Source organism: Tupaia chinensis, unplaced genomic scaffold (assembly GCF_000334495.1).
Source record: "Tupaia chinensis unplaced genomic scaffold, TupChi_1.0 Scaffold000078_1, whole genome shotgun sequence".
NCBI classification, from domain to species: domain Eukaryota; kingdom Metazoa; phylum Chordata; class Mammalia; order Scandentia; family Tupaiidae; genus Tupaia; species Tupaia belangeri.
This window is the reverse complement of record NW_006159539.1, coordinates 8,426,780-8,439,123: the sequence shown is the minus strand read 5'-3', so window position 1 is coordinate 8,439,123 and position 12,344 is coordinate 8,426,780. Positions and strand designations below refer to the sequence as shown.

The window sequence follows — 12,344 nt, the reverse complement described above, 5'->3', positions numbered from 1 at the left end:
TGCCCAACAGCTCTGAGCCTGGCACCCACAGGCGTGTGCCCCGCATGTGCATCGGCCACCCCGTCCCCATGCACGAAGCCCTTGGGCTACGCTAACAATACTGACGAACTATGCTGACTAGTGAGACGGCGGCCCCGCGTGAGCACTTCGCGGGTGCCCCCGCTCGCCTCCTGGCCCCGACTCAGCTCACCTCTGGTAGACTCTTACTGTCTGCAGCGAGCCACCCTGGCCTCAGAGGCTTCCTATTTTGGACCAGAAAAAAAAAGATTAACTTAGGTTCATAGTTGACCTGATGTTATCTAAAAAAAAGCTGGAGCTGGAGTTCAACCCTCATGAGCCCCCAGAGCAGTGGAAACGGCTCCCTACGGGTACCCTGGGCCCCGTGACTGCCAGGAGACCTGTGATTCCAGAAGGGGACTGAATGCAGGCTGTCAATACTGAGCGGTCCCCCCTCGCTGGCACTGTCAGAACTTCCTGCTGGGAAGCGGCCCCTGCCTGCACTAGGGCCTGTCCTGTGCCTCCAGTAGGATGCTGTCACCAGTAGCTTACCCACCCCCCTTCCCTTCTAGGACCTGTCCTCCTCCGTGCCACGGCAATCGGAAACCCACCAGGGACTCCCGCTCTGCGGCCACACTGCCCCCACCCTACCCGCCCACCCCATGGCCTCACTTAGTCCCTCCCTGATCGAGTGAGCCCCACACTGACACCACAACACGCAGAAGTCAGCCAGAGGGACCCTACTCTCCCTGGCACGGGGGACGAGGAGGCCCACTCCAGACACCAAACTTTTGCAATGTACAGTGCGAGAAGAATTAGTGTTGGCAGGGAAGGGGTCTCTGTGGAAGTGAGCTCCCTCACCCCACCCCAACCCCACTGGCTTCGCAGGACGAGGCCGAACATGTATGTCTCCCAAGAACGCGTGTGAGGGGTGCGCCTGCTCCCGGTCGGGTCCTATGATGCAAGGCCCCTTCCGTCGGCCCCGCTCCCCGTCAGCAGCATCCGCGTGTCACAGTGAACGCAACCGCACTGTCCAGAGGGGCCCGGCAGTCTTCATGCACCGCCACACCGGGGTCCAGGCACGCTGGCCCTGGCCGGAAAACATTCCCGACTCAGGACCTGCTTGTCCTTCACCGGGGACACGGGCCAGTGAAGGTGATAGGCAAAAAGTCTCCTCTTCCTCCTAGCACCCGTCAGAGTGGGTGGCCAGAACGAGGCTGGAATGGGATGGGGCGCCCAGGGCCGGAGCGGAGACCCGATTCAGAGCTGGACCCAACCAAAGGCCTCCCGCTCCTTGAAGTGCTCCTTCAGCCAGTGAGTGGCCCGCAGCAGCATGTCCAGAAACTCCGCGGCCTGGTCTAGGGGACTGGCTACTGTCGGATCACACCAAAATACCCACGTGCTCCGTGACGCTTGCTCTCCCCTCTCCGAGCCGTCCCTTATGTTTTCCGAACATTCCAGTTATAATCTGGGTTGTTCTTCTGTTCCAGCGATCTCTCGAGAGGAGACCGATGATCCAGGGGGGATTTGGAATCGTGAGGGGATTTCTGAGAAGGGGGGGAGCGAGGATCCGAGACTGCGGGGTGCAATGGGGGCAGGGGCTGTTTATAGTCCCCCAGTTTCTCTGTATGGAAAGAGCGGTAATGGTCGGATGGTCCCTGGCCGTGGTAGCCCATAGGGGGGCGGTGATCGGACATCCGTCGAAAATCCTGCTGATGGTAATTCTGAGGCCTGAACTCATCGGACCTCCTCCGTTTGGAGTCGTGGTGGTGCCTGAAACAGAGATGAGAGGGTCAGCCGGAGCCCTCTGCCAATTCCCACCCACTTCTTTGTCCTCCACTGGCTCCTCCTCCTCCGTTCGTATTCACCGACATTTCCAAAACAGTCAATACATTAGCAGGAATTGAAAAACAAAACTAGTAACAAGGGATCCTTTTACATTTAGTGACAAAACCACCGAGTATGAAATGACATAAACCTCATCAAGGCCACAGTGATTAAATCCTCGAATGGCTGATGGCTTTCTGAACTTACACTCCCTTCCGAAAAAGGGGCAAGACCTATAAAGATTGTCCTATTCCTTGCCTTGGCTGAGGAGATCAAAAGGTACTCATTATTAGTAACAGCAAAACCTACAATCAGCCTAAATATAAAATAGAATATAAAATAGTAACGGATGGGTTAATAAAGGTAATTTGAAAATGCACTCGATGTAAAAGGTATTAGAGAGTTAATTACGGCTGGCCCTGTGGCACAGCAGTTGACGGCTGTGCGTGGGGAGCTGGATTCCACATGGCTGACCGCACCGTGATTCCGAGCCCCAGCACCTTGAAAACCATTCCAGGTGCATATGCGTGTGCCCGCGAAATCCTGATGGGTCCATTTATTTACACTGCCAGAGGGTTCGTGCACTCGTGAGAGGACAGAGAGAAAGCTCCCCTCGTGGGGCGCAGACCATGCTATAACCCTTTTTCCCTCCATTCTGCCCTCCTCTCAGATGCCTGGGCATGCGTGCACCCACGCCCAGTGTGTTTCTCAAACGGGACTCAAATGATGCAGCCAGCCTTCAGAGAGCCCGCTCTCTCAACCACCAGACCACAGGCTGGCACCACCTCTTTAGAGCTCTGAGCTGTTAATTTGGACATTTACACCCGGCAAAAATATCTTTCAAAAATACAGGCTCTTATAAGCGTATATACAAATGCTGAAATAATTCTGTTTGCCATATGCTATGTGCACTTGCCAAATGGAGACAGAGGGACCAGCAGGTGGCATCTTGGTGACATCACTGAACTCCCCCATAGTCGACTGTGGTTCAAGTCTCAGACCCAGCGACTTAAAACTCATGCCGGGCGCGAGTGCACGTGTTCCCAAAATCCAGAGAGGAGAATGGAGGAGAGGGGACTGCAGTGTGACCATCCTCCCTGGGGAGTGATTCTTACTTTTCCTCTCTATGTCTCTGTCTCTCCAGTAAATGCATGTGCCCTATAGCAAAAAATCTAAAAAAAAAAAAAAAAAAAAGGGGGTGGGGGTGGTTTGGCAGGCGATGTGGTGATTAAGGGCATTGGACTCTTACATGGCCAACCATGGTTCAAGTCCCAGAACTGGAGGCTTGCTTTCTCACTTTCCCTGTGTGTGTGTACGTGTCTCCTTCTGGAAATACTAAGACATAATAATAAATAAAGTTAAATAATTCTTTTAAAAAAATTAGTAAAAAGACAGAGAGGGAAGTGAGAAATCACCCCCCAAGGGGACGGCCATGCTACAATCCCTTCTCCTCCATTCTCCTCTCTGGATTTTGGGCACGCACGCACACATGCTCAGTGTGATCCTCAAGCCACTGAGTGTGGCACTCAAACCACATATGAGCCAGGTGAGACTCAGCCACCTAACCTCCACTCCACCTGGTGGCCCAACGGCTGGAATACTTTCTCACCCGCAGACCCACACTAAAACAAAAGCCCTTCAAACACAAAATAATTGATACTAGAAAGAAACATGGATCTGTACACAGGAATGCAGGGCAGGAGCCCACGGGAGACTGGGTGGGAGCACAGCAGAGGCTCCTAAGGAGAGGCTGCCTCCCAGCTGCAGCTGCATGCTGTTGCCAGACCCTCCACAAACACGTCAGGATGCAGACATGGAAATTTCCCTGCTTCGACTTCAAAGTGCAGGTCAAACCAACCATGTCATTTGCCCAGTGAAAATCAAAGCTGCTACGAGGTTAAAATACAGTCAAGTCCTGGAATTAGGAAGCAGAGATAAAAGCTCTTTAGCCCTTCTGAGACTTGCTAACTGTCATAATCTAAAACCTCAGCTCGTTATTTTACTGCGTAGAGCTGTGTGGAGGGTACAATTTCACAAGCATCTCTGCTGCTTACATTATGAGCTCCCACTGAGCAAGGACCCAGGCTGGTACCCATCTCAGAATCCAGGTTACCCAGGGTGGCTCAGAGCCCAGCATGGAGCTTGGTAATTCTGGTTGCTGACCTCAATATTTCACAGTTAGCACTTTGCTACATTTTCTCAAAGGAAGACAGAAAACTTTTCCTACACAGGTGAAAAGATGAAACCACAAGCGACTCCCTATGACCCAGAGAGTAACCCTGACATTCAAGGCTCCCCTCCCCTGCCACATCCCACCTGCTGCCCTTCTGGGCAGTCCTTCCCGGGGGCTCAGTCCTGGCCTGGGCCTGTGACAGCTATCCCGCTGCACTGTGCCTAGCTTCCTTCAGTTCCAGGTCAAGAATCGACGGCCTCCCCTCTGCCTCAGCCCTCGGCTAAAACTCCTGATCCCAAGAGAAACTCCAAACTCCACTCTGGCCATCGCTCAGCACACCGCGTCGGCTGCCTCACATCGAGACTCCTCTCTGGCACCCCAAAGATGCCTTGACAGCAGACATGTCTGATCCGACCTGGGACCATGGCTGACACGTGACAGGACTCGGTGGGAACCTAATAGACGGATTAATGGACCCGTCGATGTCTCTCCTACACACAGCTGGTGTCACAGGGCAGGACCTGGTGTCTCAGGCCCTTCTGCCTACCTGTCATAGTAGTCTCTGTGTCCCCGATGGTCTCGGTCACTGCTGTACTGGTCGTAAGGTCTCTTCCTGGACAGGTTGTTGGGCCGATAGCTTCCAGACCGGTGGGCGTCCATATGCCGCCGGTCCCCGTAGTGATGGTCCTTGTACCAGTGCTGCTCGTACTGGTGGTGCCGGTCACTGCCCCAGGGAGGGTTGCTGTTGCCACCCCCATAGTTGAACTTTCTTTCCCTCTGCCAGTCGCCTCGATCTGCAGGAAAAGGACGGCTTGATGACTGCCAGGAAAGAGCTGGGTTCCACGTCCGCTCACGTTTACACTGAAGAGGCTGGCACGGGCCACAAGCACACATGACGTCTCCCCCTCTGTGGCCTAGCTCCTGCTGCTCTGCCTTCCGGTAATGACGAAATGTTAAGGCAGAGGAAAATTTACCACCTCTCTCTTTTAACAATCTTACCTGTAACTTTCTATTTTCTGTATCTTCTAATCTGGAGAAGACCAAGAAAATGAGATTTCACTCAAAAACAAAAAAGGAAAAGAATAACTTAGAAAACAACAGTGCTGGGGCCAGCAGGTGGCGTGGTGGTTAAAGGTGCTGGATTCCCACATGGTTGACCATGGTTTGAGTCCTGGACGCGCTTTCTCGCTTTCCCTTTCTTCCTCTCGCTGTTTGGTCAAATTAAAAAATAACAACAACAGGGACCAGCAGATGGCATTAATGGCTGTGTTGCTGGACTCCCATGTGATCTACTGCAGTTCGAGTCCTGGACCCAGTGGCTAAAACTCATGCTAGGTGCGTGTGCGTGTGTGCCCAGGATCCTGAGAGGAGAGTAGAAAAGGGATTGTGATGTGGCCATCCCCCTGGGGGGTGGTTTCTTACTTTCTCTCTCTCTCTGTCTTTCTGGTGAGCGCATGGCCCTATAGTAAAAACCTCTCCAAGAATTAGTAACATTAACAAATGGAATTAAATACATAATTTTTTTTAAAAAAGAAAACAACGGTGCTGAGTTGCTTCATAGTGTCAGAGTTAACAAACATCATATGTTGACACATCTACAGTTTACTTGACCCGTTGGTGCTGCAAGTTGTGCCTGGTCTTTCAAAATCTCTCCAGACTACACTTGCTAACTGTACTATTCTCTAGCCCACATACCAACACCTGGACCTCTTGCTGTGAAAAATCACTCCTGGACCAGCAGAAGTGGTGGAGGTGGAAGGGTACCACTATACGATACCAGGCAGCCTGGACATGCCGAGGCCAGATGAATGTAATCTTGTCATCTGTCTTGGGCCAGCCCTGAGCCTCATGGTTAGGGGTCTAGATCCCATGTGGCCCAAAGGCTATTAGAATCCTGGCCTTGGCAGCTTGAAAAAAATGCCAGGCATGTGTGCATGCAAATCCCAACAAGACAGAGAACTAGAGAGGAGACTGCAGGGTGACCGCTTCCCACTGGGGGGTGTTTTCTCTCTCTCTCTCTCTCTCTCTAGCTGGGTTCCACGTCCGCTCACGTTTACACTGAAGAGGCTGGCACGGGCCACAAGCACACATGACGTCTCCCCCTCTGTGGCCTAGCTCCTGCTGCTCTGCCTTCCGGTAATGACGAAATGTTAAGGCAGAGGAAAATTTACCACCTCTCTCTTTTAACAATCTTACCTGTAACTTTCTATTTTCTGTATCTTCTAATCTGGAGAAGACCAAGAAAATGAGATTTCACTCAAAAACAAAAAAGGAAAAGAATAACTTAGAAAACAACAGTGCTGGGGCCAGCAGGTGGCGTGGTGGTTAAAGGTGCTGGATTCCCACATGGTTGACCATGGTTTGAGTCCTGGACGCGCTTTCTCGCTTTCCCTTTCTTCCTCTCGCTGTTTGGTCAAATTAAAAAATAACAACAACAGGGACCAGCAGATGGCATTAATGGCTGTGTTGCTGGACTCCCATGTGATCTACTGCAGTTCGAGTCCTGGACCCAGTGGCTAAAACTCATGCTAGGTGCGTGTGCGTGTGTGCCCAGGATCCTGAGAGGAGAGTAGAAAAGGGATTGTGATGTGGCCATCCCCCTGGGGGGTGGTTTCTTACTTTCTCTCTCTCTCTGTCTTTCTGGTGAGCGCATGGCCCTATAGTAAAAACCTCTCCAAGAATTAGTAACATTAACAAATGGAATTAAATACATAATTTTTTTTAAAAAAGAAAACAACGGTGCTGAGTTGCTTCATAGTGTCAGAGTTAACAAACATCATATGTTGACACATCTACAGTTTACTTGACCCGTTGGTGCTGCAAGTTGTGCCTGGTCTTTCAAAATCTCTCCAGACTACACTTGCTAACTGTACTATTCTCTAGCCCACATACCAACACCTGGACCTCTTGCTGTGAAAAATCACTCCTGGACCAGCAGAAGTGGTGGAGGTGGAAGGGTACCACTATACGATACCAGGCAGCCTGGACATGCCGAGGCCAGATGAATGTAATCTTGTCATCTGTCTTGGGCCAGCCCTGAGCCTCATGGTTAGGGGTCTAGATCCCATGTGGCCCAAAGGCTATTAGAATCCTGGCCTTGGCAGCTTGAAAAAAATGCCAGGCATGTGTGCATGCAAATCCCAACAAGACAGAGAACTAGAGAGGAGACTGCAGGGTGACCGCTTCCCACTGGGGGGTGTTTTCTCTCTCTCTCTCTCTCTCTCTGTTTTTCCATCTGGTGAGCGCATACGCTCTCTTGGCAAGAACAAAAAAATTCTATTTCAAGGCATCAAAGAACAACTAATACAATCAGGAGGAGGAGGACTAGAGTCCAAAGACAGAAAACTTCAAAGAAGTAAAAGCTGATTCCTGTAGCTACTGAAGAGATCTGTGATTCTGAATATTGGCAAGGGGCTGAGGATCTGGGCGTCTCCAGGCAGAAGGCCAGTAGTGCTGGAGCACTAGGGAAACCAAGAGAGCTTTCAGAGGTCTTTCTAGGCTAGAGTGGCCCTGAAGACCTGAAGACTTCAAACACATGGCCAGCTTTTCCTAGGGGTCTGCACAATCTGCAGGGAGCGGGAGGCTACAAGGTTCCACTAAAAACCCTCTGAAAAGCAGTGCAGGTGGGGGCTCCATTGTGGTGCCGAGGACACAAAGATTAGGGTTTCAGACCTACTGGCAGAGAGGGGCTGTGACTTGCCTGGACCACACAGCAGAGCCTCTGAAGAGCTGGGCTCCAGAACAGAGGAACCACGCTTTGACAAGGTCAAGTGGAAAAGTCAGATGAAAGCAACCTACTTCGGGCCAGCCCTAGAGCCCACCAGTAAGGGGGGGGGCTGAACCCCAAGTGGCCAACAGCCACACGGGTGACCCAGAGGTGGGCTCGGCCACTGATCACCTCCTACACAGCGGAGGAAAGGGTGAAGGTAACATTACCTAGAGTTTCTATAGTTTTTTAAAACAATGCCCTCCCCATTTAAGTAGAAATAACTAGGCAAAAGACAAGACTGTAAGTTAAAAACCATCAGAGACAAAAACGGCAGACGACAGAGAATGATTCAGAACAGAAGCTGGCAGATGGCATGGTGCTTAGGGTGCTGGCCTCCCACATGGCCAATCGTGATTGAAGTCTTGGACCTGGTGACTTGCTTTCTCTCTCTCTCTCTATTTATTTACTTACTTACTTATTATTTCTCCACTTTCCCTATCTCCATCTCTCTGGTCAAATTAAAAACAATAACAGGAAGAAGAAAAATTATGTAAACAATTCTTTAGAAAAGAAAGTATTTCAGAATAATTCAATCATTAGAGGGGTTAGCAGGAAAGGATTTTTTAATTATATAATTAATATATTTTGCCAAGAGAAGAAGATGAAGAGAATAATCTCCCAAAAAACTAGAGAATTTTACCAGAAGACTGGGATTTATATTTTTTTAATCGAATGGAAACTCTAGAACTGAGCTTTACAAAGGAATGTATACTTCATTTTGATTACTATGAAACATTTGAATCTTTGGGGGAAAAATACCGCTATTAGTATAAATACTACAAACTTTCTTGGTTTTATTTTGTAAGTTTTTTCTCCTTATTTTTATCTTTTTTAAAAAGAATTGTTTTCTTTAACATTATTCATCTGCTTATTTATTTAATATGAACAGAGAGGAACATAGCAAATGAGAGAGAGAGAGAGAAAAAGTGAGAAAGCAAGCCGCAGGTCCAGGACTCGAACTGCAGTCGGCCATGTGGGAGACCAGCACCCTTAACCACCATGCCACCTGCAGACCCCCTTATTTTATTCTTTAACAGTAATTTATAATAGGGCCAGACAGTGATGCAGCAGCACAACGTAACGTGCGGCAATTCCACATGAGAGGATTCCCAGTTCAAGACCGGGGACCTCCCTAAGGACACCAGGCACTTGTTGACCCATGGGTGAGGGCTGATGGAGGGTTACGGTTAGGTAACGGGATCAGAACCCTATCAGGGGTGCTGTCTGTCTCTCTCACCCAAGAAATAAATTTTTTTTAAATAATTATTTTAAGTTTACTTTATTATTATTATTCAATTTGATTAGAGAGAAAGAGAGAAGGCAAACTTCTGGGGATTCTGGGCACAAACAATCATGTGCCCGATGTGTTTTCCAAGCACCGGGTATGACACTCAAACTGCACACTTGCCTCTGTGGGACCTAGCTGCCCTGACCACCAATCCCCTGGCTGGCCCCAATATATACAATTTTTGTCAATTAATTTTTTAAAATCACAACCATGAATCAGTTTCAAATACAGCCATGCAGACTGAATTAAAATTTTGGAATTTTGCTTAGAAAAAAATATCCCCCAGGGGATAGCCATTCTGCAATACTCTCTTCCATTATCCTCCTGGGGATCTTGGACACGCACACCCACATGCCCAGCGTGAGCTTCAAGCTGCCGGATCTGGACTTGAACCATGGTTTGCCATGTGGGAGTCCAGCGATGTAACCATTACACCACTGGCTGGTCCCCTGGGCCTGGCTTATTTCACTTAATATAATGCTATCCAGTTCATCCATGATGTTGCAAATGATGGTGTTTCCTTTTGTTAAAGGTGGAATACATTCATTCGTTTATTGACCGACACTTACGTTATTCCATTCCTTGGCTGCTGTGAGTGCTGCTAGAGCACATGGGGGTATGGGTCTCTCCCTGGCGTACTCACTACCTTTGGATATATACCAAAAAATGGGATTGCTGGATCGTGTGACAGTTTTCTTTTGAATTGGGGGGGGACCTTACACTGATTTCCATAATGGTTAGACTACTTCACGTTCCCGTCCAGCGATGTAACCATTACACCACTGGCTGGTCCCCTGGGCCTGGCTTATTTCACTTAATATAATGCTATCCAGTTCATCCATGATGTTGCAAATGATGGTGTTTCCTTTTGTTAAAGGTGGAATACATTCATTCGTTTATTGACCGACACTTACGTTATTCCATTCCTTGGCTGCTGTGAGTGCTGCTAGAGCACATGGGGGTATGGGTCTCTCCCTGGCGTACTCACTACCTTTGGATATATACCAAAAAATGGGATTGCTGGATCGTGTGACAGTTTTCTTTTGAATTGGGGGGGGACCTTACACTGATTTCCATAATGGTTAGACTACTTCACGTTCCCACCAACACTGTGCAGGGCTCCCTATCCTTGTCATGCTTGCAGACACTGATCTTGTCTTTTTGGTAACACCATTCTAGTAAGTGTGAGGAGGTATTTCAGCATGGTTCTCATTTGTATTTCTCTGATCATCAATGATGTTGAACATTTTTTCCATATTCCTATTAGTCAACTGTACATCTTACAAGAAAAAATAATAAAGTAGTAGTGGCAAGTGGTATAGTGGTTAAGACACTGGACTCCCACATGGTTGACCACAGTTCAAGTCCCAGACCCAGCAGCTTCGCTTGCTCTCCCTCTGGCAAGCACACACGCCCTACAGCAAAAAATCTCTCAGGGAGAAAAAATGTCTATTCAGATCATTTACCCATTTAATTTTTTTCATTTAATTTTTTAATTTAATTTTAATTTAACCAGAGAGAGACACAGGAAAAGAGAGAGAGGAAAGTGAGAAAGCAAGCCACCAGGTCCGGGACTTGGAACCATGGTCAGCCATGTGGGAGCGTCCAGCGCCTTAACCACCACACCACCTGCTCATCCCCCATTTACCCATTTTTTGATCAGGTTATCTGTTTTCAGACTACTGAGTTGAGATTCTTATGCATTTGAGAAACTATCCCTTTATCAGATGTATGGTTTGCAAATATGTTCTCCTATTAGAGGTTTTCTCTTCCCTCTCTTGATTTTCCTTTGTCCCAATTTGGTTGACTCTTTGTTCAATTTATAAGGACTCTTTCAATACCAGCAGTTTTAAGCATTCATCTATCAAATGATAAAAATCTTTCCTTAGTCTATACCTTGTCTTTTGTTTACAGTAGCTATGCTGTTCTAATCTAAAGGTAAAATAATAGTCTTCTGGATCTTTATTTCATGCTTTTATCTCATTAAGAGAAGACAAAAGCAACAAAATGTTGGTGGAAAATAAAACACAAAGGTCGAGCTCCTGTCTTTGGAAAATGAAATGGTTCTGTGTGTGGTTTTCTTGGAGGGGACGAGGCTACTTGTTTAACAACTCCACTCGGTGACCTACCTGCATTGCTAAAGTGTCTCTTGTTGGGGTGACTGTAGTTATCTCTCGGATGTCCATGCATCTGTGGGCCATGGGAGCCAGGCAAATGAGGCTTCTGAGGGTGAAGGTTGTGCGAGGTATGGGACTGAGATATCAGAGAATCCCGGCTGGAGCCCGAGGCCTCTGGTCGAAATGGTTTCTTACCACCAACCACGTCATCTTTCTTCTTTTGCTCCTGTATAGGAAGAGGAAGCCAAAAATGCTCAAGCTCTCAGGTTTAAGTCTTAAGAGCAGAATACAGTCATTCCCTCTCATCCTTCCTTTTATTATTATTTTTTTTTGAGAGGTTTTTGCCATAGGGCGCATGCACTCACCAGACAGACAGAGAGACAGAAAGTGAGAAATCACCCCCCAGGGGGATGGCCACGCTACAATCCCTTCTCCTCCATTCCACTCTCGGGATCTTGGGCACATACACATACATGCCCGGTGTGAGTTTTAAGCCACCAGGTCCAGGACATGAACCGCAGTCGACTATATGAGAGGTTCAACGACATAGCCATTATGCTAACTGCTGGTCCCATCCTTCCTGACTTCTGACCTGCCATCCACCACCAACTTCTTACCCAAAATTGCTCAAAAACCCACTGAGCTCCCACAGCACCAACCACCGAACAGAGATCCTTCTGCTGAGTTTGACCTACTTAGCCACCATGAGGAAACCAACCTCCACTGAGAAGGACCCGAGGAAGCGTGCACGACTGCAAGATGTCGTTGCACGTGCTATGGAACAGGTACCCAGGCTGACGAGGACAAAGAACGACCTTGACTATCCAGTGGGAACCGGTTCCTATGCAAGTTATCAAGATAAACCTGTAAATATTTGAGTAATACGACTCCTTTTACCACGCAAGTAAATATTCGATATAAAAACATCAGCGGGCTAGCCGATGGCGTGGTGGTCAAGGAAGCTGGAGCCCACGTGACCAAATGTGAGGTTCAAGTGTTTGGGACCCAGCAGGCAGAGGAAAACCCTGGGCATGTGTACGTGTGTCCCTAAAGTCCCGAAAGGAGAAATGGAGGAGATGAGATTGTGGCGTGACTGCCCCCCGTGAGAAGTGCCCTCTCATTTTCTCTCTATGTCTCTGACACATACACTCCAGTTAAATATATATATATATA

General features: G+C 48.4%; 1 protein-coding gene across 4 annotated transcripts in view; it reads right to left on the bottom strand.

The window, feature by feature from the left end:
* Positions 1-340: 340 nt before the first annotated feature.
* CHD2 (chromodomain helicase DNA binding protein 2) overlaps positions 341-12,344 on the bottom strand; it is a 125,841-nt gene continuing 113,837 nt past the window's right edge. For 3 of the 4 annotated variants that reach the window (XM_027769131.1, XM_027769132.1, XM_027769130.1), the window contains 3 exons: positions 11,184-11,397; positions 4,545-4,791; positions 341-1,770 (listed from right to left, as the gene is read on the bottom strand). In XM_027769131.1, the coding sequence (XP_027624932.1) occupies positions 1,437-1,770; positions 4,545-4,791; positions 11,184-11,397 (795 nt within the window). In that variant the 3' untranslated portion in view covers positions 341-1,436. Of the gene's footprint in view, positions 1,771-4,544; positions 4,792-6,193; positions 6,225-11,183; positions 11,398-12,344 lie in introns of those variants that run through there. The other variant, XM_027769133.1, reaches the window with a different exon arrangement.